Source organism: Dufourea novaeangliae, unplaced genomic scaffold (assembly GCF_001272555.1).
Source record: "Dufourea novaeangliae isolate 0120121106 unplaced genomic scaffold, ASM127255v1 scaffold241, whole genome shotgun sequence".
Taxonomy (NCBI): domain Eukaryota; kingdom Metazoa; phylum Arthropoda; class Insecta; order Hymenoptera; family Halictidae; genus Dufourea; species Dufourea novaeangliae.
Window position 1 is genome coordinate 507,889 of NW_015374117.1, and position 23,531 is coordinate 531,419.

Sequence of the window (23,531 nt, forward strand, 5' to 3'; positions counted from 1 at the left end):
ATAACTAAAAATTATTAGCAACATTTTGTGATCGGATCGGGACAGATCATTGCGCCCAATCATGATGCTCGTACGTTCCAGGCTCGATCGGTTCGTCGTGAGTCTGCAGCGGGACGGATACTTTGATAGGGTAAGGGACAGGCTTCTCGACAGGGTAGGCGACCGGTCTGGCCACGTGGACGGGTATCGGTCTGTCAATCGGTATCTTCACCGGTACGGGTACAGGTCTCTCGACAGGGTACGGTACTTCTTTCTCCACGGGATAGGGAGCGGGTACAGGGACCTTTACCTTGACGGGAACCGGTTTGTCTACCGGTACAGGTACCGGCCGAGGTACTTCAACCTTCACGGGCACGGGTACAGGATTCTCGACCGGGTACGGTACAGGTTTTGATACCGGTACCGGGTACGGTTTAGGTACTGGTACGGGTATCGGTCGTTCCACTTCGATTTTAACAGGGTAATGGACCAACTTCTCGACCGGGTACGGTTGAGATACGTGCACGGGTACTTTAACGGGTACCGGTATCCTACGCTCGATAGGGAACGGTTCAGGCACTGGAACCTTTACCTCGTAGTGAACCTTTTTCTCGACCGGATACGGGTCCGGTACGTAAATCTTGACCGGTACCGGACGATCCACGGGAACCTGGACCGGGTACGGTACTTCTTTGATCACCGCAACCGGTTTCGGAATTTTCAAGGGCACCTTCACGAAAACCTTCACCGGGTACGGTACTTTCTTCTCCACCGGGTAAGGTTGTGGTACCGGTACTTTAACCGGGTACGGAATATTTTTCACGACAGGATAGGGAATGTTCTTGATGACTGGATAAGGTACCGCTACTTTCTTCACTATGGTCACCATTTTGTGCACGTCCTCGTGCACGTGGTGACCCAGAACCTGTCCCTCGTGGGGAACGTCGTCTGGTACGCCACTGTCGTGGTCCGATAGATATGCCTCTCCTCCGTGGTGGCTTTCCACTTCGCTGAAGTGTTCGGTTTCCGGAGCTTTACCCTCCAGGTAGTCAGTACTATAGTGGACTGCCTCCTGGGACTCGTGATATGGTTCGTCTGTAATTAGTATAATCGGTTGAATCTCTTCTAAAAATAAAGGGACTGTAAATTCTTATTTTAATTTACGTACAGCGTTTTCTTGCGAATCTCACTGAGCCCCTAGAGCTCCTCTGTAACATGCTGTTCGTCTTTTCGTTCGATGCCCGAACGGTTCGTTCTCGATCAAGAGACTTCTCCGTCCTCGAAATGACGGTCTGGTTACCATTTTTCTCGACTGGAAAACTCGATGACGTTGCGAGGACGAGTAACAAGATCACCACGGTGATACTCTGCAACAGTTACGATCATCTTTAAATAGAAAAATTACAGACACCATATTGCACAGTGTGATTAAATTAACTCGTTCATTTATTATCAGGCCGGAATATTTCACAAAACGAACTAGATCCATTCATCAACGGGAGAATAAAAAATATACCACTGTCACATAGCCTACGATCACTTGAACCCAATTCTTCCGCGCAAAAACCGTTCGTCGTCACTCACAGAAGAAACGTACCGTGTAACCCATCCTAAAAGGGGCAATAAAACGATCTCACGAGTGCTCAGGATCGTTAGATCCGATTTTGTGGAATTTAGTGACGTCTGGTGATCTAAACTGGAAGAAAGTAAATCAGTACCGTGGACTGTCTAGCCTTTATATACGCGTTTCACGATGCCGATCCGCAGACTGCGTGCATCGATGGGCTTTTCCAACGGGGGGACGATCGCTTTCGCGCGTCTCGCACACGGCCATCGACAGTGAAACTATTCCAGATAATGTCCTCCACCTTGGGAGGAATTGCGCCTGTCCCCGTTCGATCGACAAACCGCTAAAGGGCGTGACATTTCACTGAAATGGACCCGATTCCGCGTGGGGATCCCCTCGGCTGTCTTTCACGACACTTCTCAGTCCCAGTTTTTCTTGCTGGTAGCGGTGACCTTGAAAAACGTTGTGGGGAATGCTGGAGGGCAGGCGGGTGATCATGATGCGAGTCACGCACAAATCGAAAGCGAAAAATAACGGAGATCGAGTGCGTTCCAGCGGAGTAACGCGAATCTCTGGCCTGTTCTGCACGGTTTCTAGGCGAAAGTGGAATGGGGTGGGGTAGGTTGGTTAAAATTCGACATAGTTTCCTACGTCGCCAATGGCGGCTTCGTTAAAAATGGAAATGTTCGATTTAACGTGTTTTTTATTAAATAGTTTCACGACGAAATAAATGGAACAAAAATCTCCTTCGCAGGGATTTTGCTCTTTGTGTCCGATTTTTAACATAGCAATGGTATAGATTGTGAAACCTTATCTACTATAGTAGGTGAACGCACCAATTAATCAAACTTACGAGATTTTGTATACTATTTTGTATAATTTTATAATATAAGACTGTGGATGTTTATGCAAATTTACAATTTTGGACACTAATATGTACAGGAAAAGAAACAGGATTTGCAGAGAAGTTTATTTGCTATACTATAGGTTTTAATATGTTAATAATATTGCAAGGATGATATTACATTTTACTAGAATCCTTATTTTCCTGTTTTGCAAGTCAGGGGACGCTATAAATGCATAAACATCCGCAGTCTAGTTATAATATTCAATTTATTTTGGCCAAGATAGTCAGCTAGTCATTTTTCCAATAAATATTTCTTTTAATTAACGTTCCTAGTGCTAATGATGAGATAAGTAACAACGTGTTTAATATTATAACGCAATAAATCTATCTGACACTGTACGAGTGCAGTGGAGAACGATGGTGACAGTGTTCCGGAAACTGTGCAGAAACAGAGGAGGACTTTCACGGTCGTGGACTATGCAGACGGAAACTGTGTCGCGGTTGCAATCGTAAACGCGGGAAAACGATGGACAGTCAGTAGTAACGGACGTAACAGTACGGACTTAATCGAGAACGCAGAGAAAACAAAGATCTCGCATTAATAAAGAGCGTTTTACTCGGATTTCACGGCGGACACGCGATAATTACGAACCGTGAATATTTAATCCCGTTTGTTTTCAATTACTCTTTTTTCCTCGAACGAGAGATATTTAAATCCACACGGAATTAACCGTTGCATTAGCAACCTAGAGCTATAATCTAAGAGAGAGTAATTTCTTTCACAATTATATATACTCAAATTATAGTGAAGAACCTTCTAAATTTCGTAATTATTTTCTTTTATTATCTTTCACTTGACCTGTCTCCAGATTTAATTTTTACACTTCAAACAGAAGAATTCTTTCTCCTGCCGATCGATAAGATTGATTTTCTCGGGGAACACGAGATACCCGGTCCATTTGTTCCCGTTTAATCGAGTATTAGTTTCGAAGTGGCGTGCAGACACGCGATGCGTATCAGATGCGCCCCTAGATAGCCAATCAGCGATACTGATTATGGAAATGCCGCATAATTAAACGGGTCCCATTCGTTCCACCGTCTTTAACACGCTATCCAGTCCTCGCTTTCGAAGCGTGCACGCTAATCGACTTTTTCACGCAGCATCGAAGATTACACGTTCTCTCCAAACAAAGTCATTACGGAGATTATGCACTTGGGAAGATTAATTTTGTTAACAAAATTTTAACAAATTCCCGCCTCGACGCCATCTAACCCAAATTGACCTCTCATTACGTGATTTGTCGTATATTGAGCCTCATTCCAGGTCGTTCGAACGTGGTACGCACTACGATCGATACGTTTTCCCACAGTAGATTACTCTCGTTTGATTACTTAATGACGTTATCATCGTTATTTAGGGGAAATAAGGTGTGAACACTATATTGAATAAATTTATCCCATCAGTATCTATTGACAGACCGCTGAAAGATTTAATTTATACAATTTTTTTAAGTGACGAAGTTCTGATTGAGTTTCTGTTGCTTATACCAGCAGCTGAAAAGTTCGTACAACCGTTTTACCGACTCGCGTCGAGTGAAAGGGTTCGCGAAAGTACTCACCAGTCCGTAGAAACGGCGCCAAAGGATTCGAATACAAATGTGCGTTAGATTTTTTCAAAAATTCTTATACAGTAAATTATCGATGAGTGTTCAACGCTGGCTTTTTACTGAGGTTTGACACAGTGATAGCGTTTGGAATTCTGACACCAATGATATTTCTTTTAACCGTAAATGGTCATTAGTTTATGAAATATTTAATTATCAATCCCGAAAAGCCTTCAAACACTCATCGATGATTTACCGTATTCTCGAATGAAATTCAAACAAGCTCCTTTTATAGAACAAAATCTTTTCTATACAATATATTCACTGTCCCTTCTAAGTACTCATTGTATTCACATTCCCCATAGCACATGACGCCTTGAAGACGGCTTAAAGACGCCTCAGTCCAAAAATAACCGTAAATAGAATAATCTTCAAGGCGTCATGTGTCACAAATCGTAACTAAAGGTATCCTCCATCATAAATACCGTACATAAAATACCATCCGAAAAAACATAAAAATTACAAGAAAATCACAGACCCCTCGAGAACTTTTCTACCATCTACACATTTAATATTCCAAGTTCTCGGTCACAGTCAGTTGATCCAATCACCAGTGTAGTAGAACAGAGTGAGAAACGTTAATTGATCGATCAGAAAATCACGGGTAAAAAAAGGGAAAGGGATCAAAATCGCGAGCCTCGGAACGGTCATTTCATCGGCGGTCTCTCTCTCTCTCTCTCTTTCTCTCCTTCACTTTCAGCTTCGAGAGTCGCGTGCGGCAACGGGCCCCTGGATTGTGTAACGACCGGGCTCGTCGTCCAATGGACAGGCACGTAAGTCGTTGTTCGTGAGTCAAGTGGCTGGCCTGAGGCACGGCCCCGAAGTGGGTCGAAGCGCGGAACTTTACCGTGGACGAATTACACTTTAGAAGACGCGATCTCTCCGACACGCTTCGCCGCCTTCCGGCGACGTAGCTAACAAAGTCAATCGAAGTCGACACACACAGACGCCTAATGCTCTGACCCGTCGTGTTAATTAATCCTTTCCAGATCCATCGTCGAAGTTCCGTTTCGAGTTTCCAATTTTTCCGTCGTTAGGCAAGTTTCTGTACCGCGATTCCTTACGAATTGGAAATCGAGAAGCATCCACGACACGTGGTTGTTTAACGAACACCGCAATGAAGGTAATTGAAGGTTCTTCCTAGGCTGTTGCTTAAGTTTCCGGTGGATCCTTCGATGTTCCGGAGGCCTGGGCTGTTGCCTATCTTCGACTTCGCTGGAAAGTGGTGAAGAACATCGGTTCTTGAAGGTTTCACGGAGAATTTAAGAGTTGGATCAACCCCATAGAGACGTCAATTATAGTTTGTTTTCTCTTTGATAAATGTTTCCCTTAGATTTCGCTAGAATATTGACGAAGAACATTGGTTCTGGAAGGTTTGATAGAAAATTTAATAATTAGAACAGCCCTATAGAGACATCCACTATAGTTTTTCGAAGAAGGATCTTCAGCTGTTGTCTCTTTAATAAATATGTTAGCTTCAATTTTCCTAGAAAGTAGACGAAGAACATCGGTTCTGGAAGCTTTCACACAAAATTTAACAGTCAGTACAACCCCAGGGGGATATGCCACTATCGTCTATTATATCGAAAATATATGATTAAATTCTGTAAAGTGTGATGCCATACACCGATAAAGGGATGGAATCTAAATTACACCTATGGTACGAAGAATAAACGTAGTATTAAAGATTACTGAAACGACGTCTCTATTATCGCTAGACCCGCTCGCAAATCCCGTCTCCCTTTAAAACCCGGTCGTGAAAACTATCCTTCGCCATCCCCTATCCTCCGAGCATCATTCGCCTTCGCGGAAAATAGAATTGGGTTGAAGAGGCAACGAAGCTGTCGGGCCGGCACGTCGAGGCGAGTTACGAGGGCACGTGGACGCGAGGGGTGTGATCAAGAGCATCGATTTGGCAAGGGGATGTCTTGGCACAGGAGGAACTGGGTCGTCGTGGCTGGGCTGCCCCGTTCGATGGTGTCGATCAGATTTGGGTACAATTTTATTCGAACAATACATAGTGAAACGTCAATATTTATTTGCTGAAAAGAAAAATATATATTAGTATATTATACAAATTCGAATTTCCACGTTTAACCATTTGGAAATGGCGAGGGAGTATTTTTGATCTTTTATCGGTTATTCGAAACTCTTTATCGAGACAATGAATTTGCCCATCTCTGGTGTCGATGCAATATCTCCGTGTGGAGGCACATGCCGTCGACGGAAGTTTCCCAGCGGCAGAATCGCCAGAAACCCGTTCATTTTCCATTTCCACGATCGCTGTGTGATTACACCGTCACGAGTGCAATTAAACGAAGGGGGAAGGGCCTGGTCGAGGGAGGAAAGCGTTCATTCGATCGTGACGCGAGAAGGCGCATCCACGAGGTTGCGAGACGAAAGGACGTAGCGTCGATCCACGTGAAACGTGGAATTGTTTCTGGAACGGCGGACGATAAACATCGTTATTGAACGTTTAACGACCCCGCTGCTCGTCGAGTCGCCGAGTATGCGGAAAATGAAAGTGAAAATTGTTAAATAAGTCGTGACGAGTTAGAGACAGTCGAGGAACCTAGAATATGGAAGGTCGAACGGAATCGGTTCGAGATCAATGAAAACGGGATCGGGAACACTGGAGATTCGAGGGATTTTAATCGTTCTTCTTCTTTCTCTCTGTTTTACATTACTAACATTTATATTTCGTATAAAAAAATACACATTCTGCTATGTCGGTAGAAAAACAAAAAAATGAGATAAGCGAGCTGTATTTCGAGCGAAGGTCACCGAAGACAGTCTCCACACACCCATCGGTATCTCCCTTTCGTACCTAACGGTGGACACGCGCCGATGTCTGAGTTTTCTGGGGCACGATCGACCTCGGTGGAGGTCTTTCGTGAACGTCTTTGGGGCCACGCCGGAAGTCCCTTCCCGTCGCGATCCAGGTACAAGAAGAGAGGCGTGTTTCGTCTCGGCGCGCGTCCACGATCACGTCCAATTGATTCGTTCTTTTCCGGTCTATCCTAAAAATCGTCGATATCACACCTGGTCACCTTGGTCCGGTTCAGAGGCGACCACGAATCGACGTGGGTCATTTTTCGTCGCTTAATGGTAGCCATGGCTGCCGAGCCAGTCGTTGCTGTAGCCGTGTTGTTCGTGATGAACTGGAACCGCTACTGGTACTTTGACTGGGTAGGGTACAGGCTTCTCGACCGGATAGGGTACTGGTTTCTCGATGTGAACCGGGTATGGTCTGTCCACTGGTACCTTAACTTCGACGGGTACGGGCCTCTCAACTGGATAGGGTACAGGCCTCTCGACTGGGTACGGTTGCGGAACGTGGACCTTCACCGGCACTGGGTATGGCTTCTCAACTGGGACTGGGTACGGTCTGTCGACTGGTACTTTGACTGGGTAAGGTACCTGTTTCTCGACCGGATAGGGTACTGGTTTCTCGATATGCACCGGGTAAGGCTTGTATACTGGCACGTGGATCGGACGGTCGACCGGAACCTTCACGTGGACGATCTTCTCTACCGGATAGGGTACGTGAACCGGAACCTTGACTGGCACTGGGTATGGCTTGTCTACCGGGTACGGTTGTGGCACTGGTACTTTGACTGGAACGTGGATGTGCTTTTCAACCGGGTACGGTTGCGGTACCAGTACTTTGACGGGGTATGGACGATCGACGGGTACGTGGACGGGGTACGGGACCTTCTTCTCGACTGGGTACGGTTGCGGTATGTGTACCGGAACCTTGACGTAAACCTTGACCGGATAGGGCTTCTCTACCGGGTACGGTTGCGGTACCGGGACCTTGACGGGTACCGGATAGGGTTTGTCCACTGGGTAGGGCACGTGTTTTTCGACCGGGTACGGTACAGCGACGTTCTTCACAACGGTCACGGTTTTCACGTGCTCGTGATGACCGTGGTCCAGAACATGTCCACCGTAACCACCTGACAGGCCCAGGTTACCGTAACCGCCGCCCAATTCCAATCCACCGTGTCCACCGGACCCGATGTCGTAGCCGCCGTCGTAGCTGTAACCGTAGCCGAGACCCAACACACCGCGTTTCTCTTGCTTCTTCGACGTTTGCTTCTCCTCCAGCGAGACCTCCGCTTTCTCAGCTGTCTTCTCGACCTCCTCCGCCCATGCGGCCGACACCAGCAGGGCGATCGCCGTCGTGCAGACCTGGAAAACCACACGGACGTCAGATTTCACGCGGTTAAACGGAAAGTAACGGCTACCCGTGGTCGTGATCCCCCGAAATTGAAAACGACTCGCGGAGACCGTGATTGGGAAAGGGGTATCGTACGATTTTGACCGGTTCAGACGATTAAACGATATCAATTTCATCCCGATGGTCCAGATACAATATCCTCTCGACGTTTCGAAACTATAACGCGGTTGTTACACTGTCTCGCGAGTCGGTGAACCGGACACGTTACCAACGATATTTTCCCCCTCGTTAACTGAAACGATGTCCTGTTACGGAAAACTGTACTCTGATACTAAAACACTCCCTGATAAATAATCCTTCACTGGTCCCCGATGTTTTACCAGTCTGGTATACCCACGATACTATTTCCCACCCGCCCTTCTCACTGGGCCCCTTTGAATCGTTTCCGGTCGGTACCACGAATTAGGAGCACGGTTCTTCCACGTACCAGGATTCTCATTTTTCCTCTCGAGATAGTCCAAGTGCGTCCAGAAGTGAACTGGATGCTGATTGCCGCCGGTTCGTCGCCTTATATACGCAGCATACTTTCGCCTTCTCCACCCGGGCCCAACTCGCTTACCCCCCACGTTACACCTCTTTGTTCGCGTAGAACGACCACGATCCGCTACCACTCCCCTTTGGGGCACACGGACTCTCCTCCTCTTCCTCCTTCTACTACCTCCCATCCTCCCCCCCTCCCCACGCCAACTCGAAAACGTCCCTCTCCTTGGACGGACGGTTTCGTTTTCTTCTTCCTTCATGCGGATCCCCACTGTGTTCCGCGACTGACTTGCCTGTTATGCGGATACTCCGACCGGTAAACCGATGCACGACGTTTCTTCAGTTCGACGCGTGATGTTTCACCCCTTTTTGCCCGGTGTGTGGACCAGGCACACTGTGATTCTGATGGTGAGTTTTCTGATGATCTCTACTTCGTCGTGATTTCATCGTGGATATATACAGTGAAAGTCGGAAATAAGTTGTACACCTTAACGCTAGAACTACCGACGATAAACGTGGAAAACTTTGGAAAATTTAGAAACGTAGAAATTAACTAATTTCTTCACTCTCTTATGTCGTAATAAAAGGTGCAAAAGATCTGAGAAAATTTATTGTCGTAACGTTTTAATCGTCGGTGTAAGAGTGTGTTGACCAGTCATTTTGACTGGTTTGGTAGTTCTAGTGTTAAATGGCTATCAGTGGTATTTTGTATTGGTGGAGTATTCAGTATTTTTGGGATTGGTTATGAACTGTGTGTCTCGATTGTCCTTCACCCTCGTGTTCTTGGGGATCTGTGACGGTCTCTGATTTCAAGGTACATTTTGCTTTGGAAATCATAGTAGAAGGTAAATGTTAATGTTTATTTTATGCTGGAGAACTAGTGGGTATTGAAATAGGATTATGTAAATAGAGACACGTGGATATAAAGACGAAACCAAATAGACAAGGTATACGATGATATAAATTTAATGATTATTTAATCGATAATTTATGTTTAAATGCACCTAACGACAAGTGTAAGAAATAAAAAGAATAATGGATATTATTGTGGTTTGACGGTTTAGATTCACCATAATTGGTTCTGTGATATTGAACGTAAAACAAGATTACGTAACGGAAACTTAATGATTTCAATACAAATCACAGTAGCAGTGCAATCATTGACAATTTTAAACGAAAACAGATGTAGTTAAATTTGTGGAATCAGAGCTGTGTCTGAAGGTATGAAGGGTGTACCTTCACTAAATCAACCGTTCTAACCTCGCAAAATTCATTTATTAGCAATCCAAAATTTCGGTCACAAAGCCAGATATTTTTGGATTCCACCGGACATTGTGAATTATTCAGTCCCAGTTGTCGAAAAATTCAGGTCAGACTATCCACCAGCAGCGATGTAAAGGTCAAAAATAGGAAGCTACGTATTCATCCGTTGTACAGACCGCAATATCTTCAAGGAAAATCTTCCCAAAAAACAAAAAATAGAATTCTTCGTTCCTTCTTGCTGCCTGTACAAAACTGCACAGGCATCCCAAAAAAAAACACGACAGCAAGCACAAGAAACACCTGAAATTCATCCATAAAATCGCAACCGTCCAATCTTTCACGAAAGTGATCTTCACACGGAAATTCTGACGTAACTCGTTCGAAAAGCCCGCCTGGGAATTCATACGAACTCATTTTCTACCGTGTGATTTGCATACCATCGCGACACTGCATAAAATGTCCTAATTACAATATGTCTGTCACATCATTGCTCGGTCCCATCTGCTCGTGTTCGAGACCCTAGCCGAGCAAGATTTCGAGTGAAAGGGAAAGGTCCCCCGCCCGAAAGCGTGGGGTCCGCAGAACGATCCTCTCGGACCCAAAATAATCGCGACTGGGGCCTCTCCCCATCCCCTCCACTGGACCCTTTTTTTACGGCTACGTTCGTCTGACCGCCCGAATCGGTCTGGATGCACACGACGGACCCAGTTCCTCTTGCGTTCCCTTTCTCCGTGCCGTTTTCGTCCTTCTGCTCGGGGGCAACCTCGACGGTTACGTGTACGCCAGCACGGTTACCGGTAACCGACTCTCTCGTAGAATTTATCCGCCGTCGATCTCGTGGGTGCAACCATTTACTCCCTTTCATGAGACACGACGGTCCCCTACGTCACGATTTCCCTCACCTCGGGCCGTCTCTGGTTCCGTTTTCCTCGACACGGACGCCTACTTCAGCGTCGAGGCTGAAACGGGGTACGGAAAATGAACGGGATTTGTTTTTAGGGATTTATTTCATATCGACGGAAGTAAAATTAGTATTTTCGTATAATTTCAAACAAGACCAACAACCTCTATTAACGAAACAGGAAATTTTCCACGATTGTTGACTTAAAAAACAATGTAAAACGTGTCTGGCTACGTACAAGCTTCTTCCACTGTGACACTCTGCGTATTAAAGAAACGGTTCTGAAATCGAATATTCCAAGACCATAGGCTGCGCGTGGATCCGCAATTTTCTGAATGTGTTTCACAACCACGAACGATTTCGTCAGAATAATCCCCCGAACGACGGGAAACGTCGTCACGTGACTCGACAAAGGCGGCACGAGGCGACGCAAGTACAATTTCTACGTCTCTTTTTTTTTTTTTTTTTTTCAATCTCTTCGGCCCGTAAAAAAGTGACAGATCGATTTCTACGGGCAGGGAAAGAAGCTGCGTTTCAGGCGAGATTTGAAAGTCGAATCCACTTAAGCCGATCAATCTACTGTCTAACGACTCTGGCGAGACATCGATTCACAGAATCTCACCTCGTGTTCCTCCGAGTTTCGTAAAAACCTGCGATCGTGATCTATGATTGTCACCGGTCGCAACGGCTCGAGTCCCGAGCCGATAACTTGCGCCTGAATATAAACCTAGATCCATGAATCACGCACCTTGCCTCGCCATCCACGGCGGAAGGTTTCACCTTGGTTTCAATTAATTGTCAAAGGTGTTTTCCTCTCCTTGAATATCGATGAAGGCTCGCGACGCCCCGCCGCGCCGACCCCGCTTCGGATCAGTTTCCACACGCGTGTATAGAAGGAACACGCGATTCTCCTATCCTCTACGTAGGCGGATCCCAAAGGTCAATCGATAAAATTCGCCTGCAGTATTATTCTTAGCCCGCGTAATCGCTCGAGACCACTGACGTTTTCTACCGTTCGGTTTCACCTTCGTTGACATTAATTGGCTTGACATATTCACTCTCGTATAGGGATAAGAGCTTAGCTATCACAAAGTAGATGCATAAACAGATCGAAAACTGATGGGTCAACAGTAGTGGTACCATCATCGAAAACTGTCTTCGAGAACGAGATTATTGAAGAAAACTACAGTCTAGTTGGTTAATCGTTTTATTCACAAATTATTTAACAATTAGGAAGAAATATTTCTTTTCCCATTCTGGTATGTATTACATGTCATGTAAATGATTCAGAAGATATTTTTAACGTTTTAAAAGCGTTTGGTGCTATTTTTCGTTCGTTGCCATTTGGCACCTTTCTCTTACTTCTATCACACTTACGTATAATAATGGACATTACAAAATTATTACACGCAACAAAACCCGTTTTCCTTACCTGCGATCAGCAAAACCTTGACGCAGATTTTGAAAGAGATTAAAATATTCTAAGTTCTCATTGTACTGCTAACAATTTCACACCTCTAGAACTCCAGCAAACGAAAGAACCAAAGGTCCAATAATGTCTTCCTGTATTGGTAAACTTTTAAAAGCATATGAAAATACATATTTATAATATTTTAAATATTTTAACATTTCAAAAATATAATATTTTATTGTTCCAATTGAAAATATATTATCATATGGCCCCAGTGGAAACGAAAGGGTCGATTCAGACCGATCTCGTAGTCTCCTAGAGGGCCAGTTAGTTATCGAAGATCCCCTCCCCCGGGCTTCCCGGAGTGAAATTCGTGTCGCGAAAGCGGGCCGAAAAATCCCGGCCAATAAAATATCCTGGCGCCGTAATTACGTTATGAAACGATCATCCGAGAGCAACGGTTGCGCGCGCGACATTCCACGCTTTCGATCCGCGGGGGCCCGCCAACAGTTTTCAAGATAGCAATGTGTTCCTCGGCCGAGTTTCGATGGAAAGCGGAGACACGGACGTGTACAACGTTCAGGGGGGCCTCCACCTAACTCGACGTGTTACGTAAAGGTCGTTGCCGATGAAGAGTTCTCGGTGAAACACGCGTTCGCTGTCCCCCTTGCTTTCTCTCTCTTCATTCGCGATCTATTCAGGGAAGAGCGAACCGACCTCGTCTCGCGTCGACGAAGGATTCCATTAGCTGGCAGAGATCGACCTCGTTGACACTGGCCTTGAGGAGGCCTGCCGCGATTTCTTCAAGAAACGAGCGCGCAGGGGTCATTAAACGGTCCGACAATTAATTTCATCGTCTACCTACGTCTCTCACGAGTCGTTTGTCGCTCGATTCGATTTATCATTGTACCTATAACCACCTATTGTTTCGAGATCAGAAATAGGTAGGATGATCAAGGGGAGATCGATGATATCCTCGTGATTGATGTTGATCCATAAGCAGGAAAATGAACTGTAAATTACTGTGCACCTTTTTCTTATATTTTACAGGAATTTCGTGGCTGGGGTGCTGCAGTTCCAGATATACAGGGCGCTGTGCAACGCTGCTGGACAGAGGTATGTCGATGATCCCAGGAGGCCATTGCACAGGTGCGATTATTACAGGAGCCCGGAGGCTGGACGGATCCTGGGGTGAGTTTATGAGCCGTTTAGTAGATTCCATTGTTTTGTCTGCTTTACACACACAGGGTGTGCATGTGGAATAGTTGCCAAGATTCTTGTGTGGTTCATTTACAATTGGAATGATATTTAACCCCTTGGGTTATAGCATCGTGTTAGAACGGCCGAGCGTTTAAACAGAACGGACCCGCAAAAAGCGACGCTGAATGGGCCGCTTAGATGGCAAAGGCCGCATTAAAGTATCGTAAAACCGCGAACACGAGCGTGTAACGTTCGGTTAACAAGATCGACGAGGGAACTGCACGAAAGGTGGCTCCTTTACAGCCAGTTCAGACGATACGGTTTTTTCGACCGATCGGTAACTTTGTCGAACCGATAATAAAACAGCATTCATACATTTCATACGATTCCAATCTTCACCGAAAATTCGTTTGAATGCTGTTATCGGTTATTAGGAGAAGCAAGGGAGAAACATAACAATTTGTCTTCTTGAGTCTGTGACTTTTAAATTCTGTAGAATTTTTAGAAAATTCTAAGCTAATTAGAATTAAGAAATTTAAAGCTTGAAATATATTATACCAGTTTTACCAAATAATTCTAACACCGTATCTAAATTGAAAAAAAAAAACTAAGTAATAGAAAACAAGCTTTTAAACGATACTTTTATTTGCTTTACAGATAGACATAAACATAGAGATATAAAGATAAATGTAAACAGAAACGTGACATAGCTTTTAAGATTTAGAAAAATGCAAACGAGTACGTAATAAATAATGCAAGCTTACTTTTGGTATATTAATTCAATAGGGTAGTCATATTAAGAAAACCGCTTATTGCTACGTGTTGGCGACAACTGAGGTGGAGAACAGGTGAAATGGGTATAAAAATGGTTGGAGTGGATTGTTGATCTATTGGCATTTGTTTTTATAACAATTAAATTCGTCCCAAGTTTCTCCTACCGATTCGATCGAAAACCGTATCATCTGAACCGGCTGTTAGGATCTCGAGAGACGTTTCCCTGCCTGGTAAATTGTCCCCCGAAATATCATAAGTATCGACCGGCGACATCGTTAAAAAATCAATAACAGAAGGACCAAAAATCGAAGAATCTCTCGCAGCTTTCATTCGCAAGATGCGATCAGTTCCAATTAGGTAAATTAACAGTTTTTTCGCGATTAAAAGGAACGACACACCATATATCGACGACGGTATCTTCCCAAAGAGACACAGAAACGAAAATTTCGACCGCATTCCTGAATCGTCGTCACCGTCTGCACTTTTTTCCGCTGTACAATTTTATCGCACGAATGTTTTCGAGCGAATAAATTTTTACCGGACCGAAAAGGATTTTTTCTTTCTGTAGCACGGTCTGAACTTTCCGTGGCCGTAAAACCAGGGTTAATTCGGAATGCAGTTGTTTATCGATCGTTCGGAAACTATTAATAGCTGATTAGGATGGGCGAGACGAAGGCTGTTCGAATAAGTTGCGAAAATCACCGCGGACGTAAGTAGAAATTCGCTTTGGCCCCCGGAAAGATTTAAGAGAGAGAAACTTTGGTATATCTCGGAATTAACGATAGGTTTGGATTTGATAAAAATCTCTCTAATTATAGATTCCAATTATGTATTCAAGATGATAAACGAACGACGGTCGTCGCGTCCATTTGCTTCTATCGCGTTCGCATTTTCCAATGGAAATATCATTCTCGATGGCCACGATATTTTTTCCACGGATTATCGAGGATCCTGTCAGCTCGAAATTTCCATCGTTTTTCGTCCGGGTAACGTATCTGACGTGTACTCGGTCAGATTTTTTTTCCTTGAACGTCGCGTGGTCGATTCAAAAGTGTCGCGAAGATTCTGACATTTTGACCTGGTTAAAATTCAAGGCTGACGACGACTTTTCGGTAAAAACTTTCAGTTTTAACGGACCGCCGAGACCCGAAACCAGTTCAAGATTGCTTTTATACGGACAGTCTCGATGGTTGACACAACAATTGAAATTCATCCGGTTCGATGGCTGTCGAAACGTGTTCCGCAATTCACTGTTGTTCCCGGAAGAAATAATTCGAAAATCGACGGACTCGTCGGAGGAACGAATCCCCTTTCAACATCGATACCGACCACTGATAAAGAATCATGAAAAATTCCGTCGAACAAACCAGAATTATTTAGTGTTCCGTGGAGCCTCGCGGACAGGCAATTACGAAACCGCCCGAAGAGAAAAAATACCAGGAACGTTGTTTCTGACATTATCAAATAACTCCCGAAATTTCACCGGAGTATTTTAATTTACCCATCAAACTGGGGCCTCGGGAACCGTGACGTAAGAGGGTTGCACATTAATCCCCGAATAAAAACGTGTCGACATCGAATTGGGTTTTGTAGAAACCGTGCTGACGACGATTCAACGTGGAGATCTTGGGTTTTGACGGATTCGATTCTCGAGGCGAGAGAGCAAGGTGGTGGATCGTAACTGGAAACCCAGGCGTCATCGAGACACCTTGCTGTCCAATGATTTTATTATCGTCGTAAAACTGTTTCGCGCGCAGGGAACACAGCTGGCGTCGTTGTTAAGACGTTAGAATTTCTTCTGTTTCGTTGCGTAAAGGGAGGGTGAAGAAAAACAAAACTGCGAAAAAAATAAAACACTGGACGGCCATAAAAAATTTTACACTCGCGCGCGCATCGGTTACGCGTCGCTGGAGCGGAGACATCAACGCGTGGGGCCCCAAGGAAAGCGAGATACGCGTCGACGCGCCGCGTAACGCAACGGCCATCGTCCGTAAATCAACTCGGGATTTGCAACGGGCCCGCGATGCGATAATTCGTGGGCGTTCGTCAGAAAGAAAAAAGGAAAAAGAATTCCACCTCGTGTATTTTTAATCCGTGTGATGCGGTCTCGTCACCGTTTCGTTATTTCATCGTTGCTAATTACACGCGTTCGCTTCGTCGATCGAAGGAATTTTTTCAGAGCGCCTGTCTCGAAGACGACTGCGTTGCAAAGCCTGCTTTTGTGGTTACCATTGTGCCATTTCTTCGGCATGATAACACAGAAGTCAAAAATTTACAATTTTCCGAAATAATGTCTCTAAATTGTAGAAGCATCATGCAGGAAAATGTCATAAATTGATGTCCAATACTTCGTGCTAGTTGACACTTCGTTTAAGGGGATTAGACAGATTTGGTAAAAATGTAACTTTTATTTGGGAATTAATTGCAAAGCCAAACACCATATCTGACTGCCTCGGCTTCTCAACCCTTTGACGCCCAGTCCCTTAAATCGTTATTTGAAAATAACGAGAATGATACATATGCTGTATCTCATTAGAATGAGATTTGCACCGATGTAACAATGGACAATCCAAAAATATCTTGAAAAATCTGCGATATTTGAGGTATCCATTAAAATTAGCATATTCCTCTTAAAAATGAAGATATCTACAGGTTTTTCTAAAAATTTTATTATTCCTATCCAGTAAACGTATGTTCCACTACATAAACTTAGTTTATAAAAAAAGTATCATGACATATTTTGAAATTATATTAAAAATGGAAAGCCGATATATCGGCCCTAAGGTACTAAAAGGGTCAAAGGGTTAATACATGAAAGGCAGCGTAACGAATCAGTTCCTTCTCGATCTCCCGGAAAATGACACATTTTCCGACATTGTATTCACAATTTCAAAACGTCCATCTGTCATTTCCGTGAGGGTACAAAATTTCATCAGGCATCGCGAATTATATAATGTGGTCGAGTTTGCCGAGGATCGTAGTTAACAAAGGAGAAATCCCCAAGGTTCTTCCAATATTTTCGAACGGAGGGGGCGGATACCCTTCGAGGAACGTCGGAAAACGGGGCAAACAGTTGGCCGTAGCCGATTGAAAAATACCGTGTTCACGATTGGGTGGGTCCGAAGGCTCTCCTAAGACGTGTATTATATCGATCCACGCGGCGTGTGCGACCGGATCGCCTCCCTTGACAATCTCCGGTAGTCGACGGTGTTATCTGGGTCAACGAGAGGGAAACCTTTATATTCGGTTCCGCAATTTCTCTGCCAATCCCGGCGTCCGTCCCCTCGATTCTCCGACGAGGCACGCTGGATACTGATCTCCGTTTGCCCTCTATTCGGGCACATCAGTTTCATTGAAAAAAAAAAACAAAATAATAAACAAACTCGAACCAACTGGAAAATCTCGATCGATTAAATCCGTCCTCGACGCGTGCCACGGTCGTATCCCTCCTCCTCTCCGTTGCTTCCACCCGATACCACGGATAAGGGATCGCGAGAAACGGGCAATTAAAGGCGATAGTGGCGTCATGGCGCAGAGCCCCACGCGTTAATAAATCGTTCGTATCGCTTTGGAGGATCTAGCGTAGATAGGCTAAAGCGCGCAGAAATTACTGACCCTGGTCCTGTGTGTAGGTACAATATATGTATACGGGGTGTCCCACCCGATTTTGACATCTTGTTTTTCTCGTTATTGTTACTCGTAGCAAAAAATGTTTCAGCGGAGGCTTGAATTGTATCGGGTGAAGCATATTCTGATGTTACTTTTTTCGTGAGTGGACGCGTAAGGGTCATATAAAGGTCAACATTGTTTGTTTAAATGGAATAAGGTACTTTTTAATACATCAATCGATGCAGCTGGAGATTCGTTATAAAAAAGTGCTAACCTATGTATGTCGAAAAGTTAGTAGTTCAGGAGATATTTCAATTTAAATAATTCTAAAACACCATTACTGTTGTACTTTATTACCATTCCTATAAATAAACGCTAACGTCTTAGTACGACAGTAATAGTGTTTTAGAATTATTATACATAGGTTAGCAGTTTTTTATAACGAATGTCCAACTGCATCGATTGATGTATTAAAAAATGCCTCATCCTATTTAAAAAAACAAAATTGACCTTTATATGATCTTTACGCGTACATTCACGAAAAAACTAATAACATCAGAATATGCTCCACTAGGTACCATTCAAGCCTCCGCTGAAACATTTCTGCTACGAGTAACAATAGCGAGAAAATCAAGATGTCAAAATCGGGCGAGACACCCTGTATACGTGTTTACGAAATTTCATTTGCAAAAGCCCCTTCCGATTGGTCAAGAGCGTCAGAGAGATTTTTGACAGACTGACGGACAATTTTTCGGATAGCCGTTTTCTTGCCTTTTTCGTTTATTCACGGTCGTTGCGTAACGTTCCTTGACGGACGGGAGAGGTAATTACTGATGCCATTGTGAAAGGAAAGACCGTTTAATCTCGACGATAAGGAACGTTCGAGTAAAAAAGTGTTCGAAATTTATCAAAGTTTCGTGGTACAGATGGGAAGCGTAAGTATACACCGGTGACCCAGTGCCACTGGAACATCATCCTTCCGATTACAACATCGTCACAGGTTACAGGAATTTCGTCGATTAGGTAATACCCACTAATTCTCTCGTTTCGACAAGCATATAAATATTATATCTCGAGTTCAGATCCCACCATGCGGAATTTATTAAACAATCGTTGGTCCTCTTGTCCGTGTACAGACGAACGTCGACAAAATTCCTTGAACTCCTCATCGCAAAACCATCCATAATATTACACAAAAACACGAGTTCTGTATCGCAATCGCAGCGTCGATCACACACGCATAGATCGTAGCTACGAAACTTTCGCGAAATCCGTTCCAACGGCTTGAATTCGTTTAAAAAAAAAAAACAACACAGCAATTTCCACTAAAATATCAAGGTTTCGCCACAGTCCGAGGGAAAATCGTCGGTCAGACCGAGTGGAAACCGCGATGCGATTTCGCGATTAACCGTCGTGCTCGTCCTTGTTTCCCTCCCTCTAGATCGATAGATCGAAATCTGTGCACGGGCACGCGGCCAAACCGCTGCCAGAGGCGATTTTCTCTGATCGAAGGACAGACGATCTTCGGAAACACGATCAGCGGGGGACAAAACTGTTACGAAACCTGCGAACGGGTAAAAACGCTCCATATGTGTGTGTGTCGCGCGCGTACCAGAAGAAACTCGGGCTAGCAAGCTGGCTTGTTACGCGCCCCGGCACTTCCGTTTCCACGGGGGCCGTGTAACTTTACTTACAGCCTGCCGCGCGAGGGAGGGAAAAAAGCGGCACGGTGAGAAAACGGTATTATTCGAAGGGAAATAGATAGAGAAAGAGAGCGACTTGTTGATACGTATTTCCAGTTTCCTGGAACAGTGCTCGGGGCCCCATTAACGACTCGACTAAATGGTAATTCGACTTGTGTCCTTCTTTTTTTTTTTTTTCGGTGTTTTTACTTGGTCGATCGCGACTGGGCGTGTATCGATTGGCGAGTTCGAAAATAACGAGAACGGTCGAAACGGTTGGATTCCGATCTGGAAATGTTTTTCATTCGAGAAATATTTTTGAACGATAATTCACGGAGAAACACGGTTAATTCTGGGTGTTCCTTTTTTTCGACGCTTTATACAGGGTGTCCTGCCTAACGTGAACACTTTCAGTGTCTCGCTTGTTTTAGGCGATACAGAAAGAATCTGAGGGGACTATGTTATTTGGTTGACAAGTACTGCGATAAACTACAAATTTTTCTGAAGGTAATATTTTTCGAATTTTCTAGGTCATGGGTGTTTTCTTTTTAAATGGAACTATATAGTTTTATCATTGTGACCTAGTAGTTGAAGTCATGACCGATTTAATGACCTATAGTAGTTGTGACCTTGGTTTCACCTTGAATATCAAAAATCCACAAATGTAAGGAAGCAGATTTAAATAATAAAGCAATTACGACAGAGGGATTAGTGTAGAAACGTGTCGAAGTTGAGGGACATCACTTTGAGCGTTAAAATGAGATATTAAAATGAGATATTTAAGGTGCTTACGTTACGTGGAACATACTGATATATGAGTGTTATTGTTCCGAGCGGGAATTGTTATATGTAATTTGAAACCACGAAAATACTCTCCTCCAACGAGAATAATATTTTTCGTTGAAATTCAACGAATCGAGCAACATCTCGACAATCAGCATAAATCCCCCCACGAAGATCGACCGGTATCCGATCAACATTTAATGGTCACGATTAACTGCCGGGAATCCATTGAAATTCATGCAAATGGAGTGGTACCGTCCTTGAACACGGTGGATCGATCGCGTCGCTCGTATTTCGAAAGTCCCTCTCCTCCCGAAAGGAATTAAGCAACGTGGCTCAATAAGGAAATCTATGTCGTATTTTCCGATAATAATAGAAGCAACAATTACGGGGGAAACAGTTTGCGCACGATGGTTGGCCGCACTCTTATTGTGGGACCTGTCAAGGTCCTCGGATCGTAACGAGGCAAATAACAACGGAGGCCCGGGTATCGTGCAAAACCGTAAACCCCCTCCCTTTAGTCAAATGACACACGTTTCCCACAGTAGACACGGCGACCGTCGTAGTGAGTCAGAGATCACCCTTAAAACACACACCGTAGATCCGTGCCGTGTGCTGGTGGTAGACGGGCCTCGTGACTCGGTGTGTTCTACCCGTGCCGGCAAATGGTAAATCATTCGATACGGAGTTTTGCTGGAACTTGGCTGACTCGTGATTCCATGGGCAGACAATGGAACTCGTGGCTCGACGCGTCGAGTGTTATGTTAGGTAATATGGAGGTGTATATGTCGGTATATCAACTGTAAATTGAAAGTGGATCGGGCGATAGCAGATGAAGTATGACGCACAAAAAGCCTGTTCTTCGAGCAGAAGAGATGAAACTATGGAAGATACCATATGAGGAGTTTAATCTCAAGTGGATACGAACATAAAAGTTAACCTCGTGTGGATACGAAGCATAACATTCCTTCGAGGACTCCAACAAATGTAAATCGTTCAGAATTTACTCGACAACCAAATAGTCCTATAGGAAGACTAATCTCAAGTGGATACGAAGCATAACATTCCTTCGAGGACTCCAACGAATGTAGATCGTTCAGAATTTGCTCGACAACCAAATAGTCCCATAGGAAGACTAATCTCAAGTGGATACGAACATAAAAATTACCCTCGTGTGGATACGAAGCATAACTTTCCTTCGAGGACTCCAACGAATGTAGATCGTTCAGAATTTGCTCGACGACCAAATACTCCTATTGGAAGTCTAATCTCAAGTGGATACGAACATAAACATTCCCCTCGTGTGGATACGAAGTATAACTTTCCTTCGAGGACTCCAACGAATGTAGATCGTTCAGAATTTGCTCGACGACCAAATACTCCTATTGGAAGTCTAATCTCAAGTGGATACGAACATAAACATTCCCCTCGTGTGGATACGAAGTATAACTTTCCTTCGAGGACTCCAACGAATGTAGATCGTTCAGAATTTGCTCGACGACCAAATACTCCTATTGGAAGTCTAATCTCAAGTGGATACGAACATAAACATTCCCCTCGTGTGGATACGAAGTATAACTTTCCTTCGAGGACTCCAACGAATGTAGATCGTTCAGAATTTGCTCGACGACCAAATACTCCTATTGGAAGTCTAATCTCAAGTGGATACGAACATAAACATTCCCCTCGTGTGGATACGAAGTATAACTTTCCTTCGAGGACTCCAACGAATGTAGATCGTTCAGAATTTGCTCGACGACCAAATACTCCTATTGGAAGTCTAATCTCAAGTGGATACGAACATAAAAATTCCCCTCGTGTGGATACGAAGTATAACTTTCCTTCGAGGACTCCAACGAATGTAGATCGTTCAGAATTTGCTCGACGACCAAATACTCCTATTGGAAGACTAATCTCAAGTGGATACGAACATAAAAATTCCCCTCGTGTGGATACGAAGTATAACTTTCCTCCGAGGACTCCAACGAATGTAGATCGTTCAGAATTTGCTCGACGACCAAATACTCCTATTGGAAGACTAATCTCAAGTGGATACGAACATAAAAATTCCCCTCGTGTGGATACGAAGCATAACTTTCCTTCGAGGACTCCAACGAATGTAGATCGTTCAGAATTTGCTCGACGACCAAATAGCAGCAGATGATCTAACGTTAAAAGTGCATCGCTACTACATGCGTCAAAAGGTTGTCTATCAGAATCTACAGAGCCAACTATACATTGCAATAAATAATAGAACTGCATTCTAAAACAGCTCGTTGACCCGGATAATTCTATACTCTAAGCAGATTGTCGCAAATCCACAGCAAACATCGAACGCCTTCGTTGTGACTATAAACTTTCCCGAATAAATGAACAAGATCGTTCGAAGTCTGGCAACGCGTTAGAGACACGTAGACTTGGGCCCCGTCCAGCATCCCACGTTGCGAAATATCGCCGCGCTCGGGGCAGGAAAGTGGCGATTTCGTCCGACCAAGTGGCGAGAGCACCGGAAATTGTGAGATCGATATAAATTACATCGAGGGCATACCGAAATGTTTTTGCCTGTACGGTCGATTCCCACGAGATTGGACCCACAACCCCTTCCCTTCTGGAACAAGGAACCGGAAGTGGACAGGGAACGGCTTCTACACCCGCATGACTTTCCGAAAGATCGCCGGTGTTGTGTCATGGTTTTAATGGCCATCGACGAGGCACTTTTCACTTTCGATTAACCGTTCCCGTGGTTCGCTGTACCGATCCGACAACACTTTTTTTTTTTCACCATTAAGGGCAGCCTGTTGCATAATCATGAGAAACGGTGCCGTGTAATTGGAATCGATACCGCGGATTACTTTCGAATAGTGTATCACAGAGGCAAATGAAGGTACAATGAAATCGAAGAAAAGACCGAAGATTTCCGTCTTCGCCTCTGGCAAACGAGAAGAAATAATCTGACGTTAGCCATTAGACTTCTAAGGGAAGGGTACGGTGTCGATAGTTCCTTGGAAAAACCTCGTGATCGGTGTTGCTGTAACGCAGGAAGAAAACGGACAATTCTCGAGGATCGAATTCTATTTACATAATGTCCTGTACGCAGAGCCCTCCGATGTGTCATTCGACTCTCGATT

At 44.3% G+C, this 23,531-nt stretch overlaps 3 protein-coding genes across 3 annotated transcripts in view; 1 reads left to right on the plus strand and 2 right to left on the minus strand.

Moving 5' to 3' along the window:
* The window catches only part of LOC107191144 (angiotensin-converting enzyme), a 53,481-nt gene that overhangs the window by 22,375 nt on the left and 7,575 nt on the right, over window positions 1–23,531 (plus strand). The window contains exon 11 of the mRNA XM_015580110.1: window positions 13,406–13,546. Within this exon, the coding sequence (XP_015435596.1) occupies window positions 13,406–13,546 (141 nt within the window). The remainder of the gene's footprint in view (window positions 1–13,405; window positions 13,547–23,531) is intronic.
* LOC107191138 (proline-rich protein 4-like) lies at window positions 47–1,196 on the minus strand. The gene is made up of 2 exons (XM_015580103.1): window positions 1,148–1,196; window positions 47–1,074 (listed from the first exon to the last, which is right to left on the minus strand). Exons 1-2 carry the CDS (start codon window positions 1,194–1,196, stop codon window positions 47–49), a joined length of 1,077 nt encoding a protein of 358 aa, XP_015435589.1.
* On the minus strand, window positions 7,074–8,739 carry LOC107191182 (repetitive proline-rich cell wall protein 2-like). Its single transcript, XM_015580154.1, has 2 exons — window positions 8,728–8,739; window positions 7,074–8,251 (listed from the first exon to the last, which is right to left on the minus strand). The coding sequence occupies exons 1-2, from the start codon at window positions 8,737–8,739 to the stop codon at window positions 7,160–7,162; spliced, it is 1,104 nt and encodes a 367-aa protein (XP_015435640.1). The 3' UTR covers window positions 7,074–7,159.

What these genes read in the sequence shown, in the direction of transcription:
- LOC107191138 (XM_015580103.1), bottom strand. Translation starts at nt 1,196, where the DNA reads ATGTTACAGAGGAGCTCTAGGGGCTCAGTGAGATTCGCAAGAAAACGC. An exon ending in GAGATTCGCAAGAAAACGCT is followed by an intron (nt 1,075 to 1,147) that starts GTACGTAAATTA and finishes TACTAATTACAG; the next exon opens with ACGAACCATATCACGAGTCC.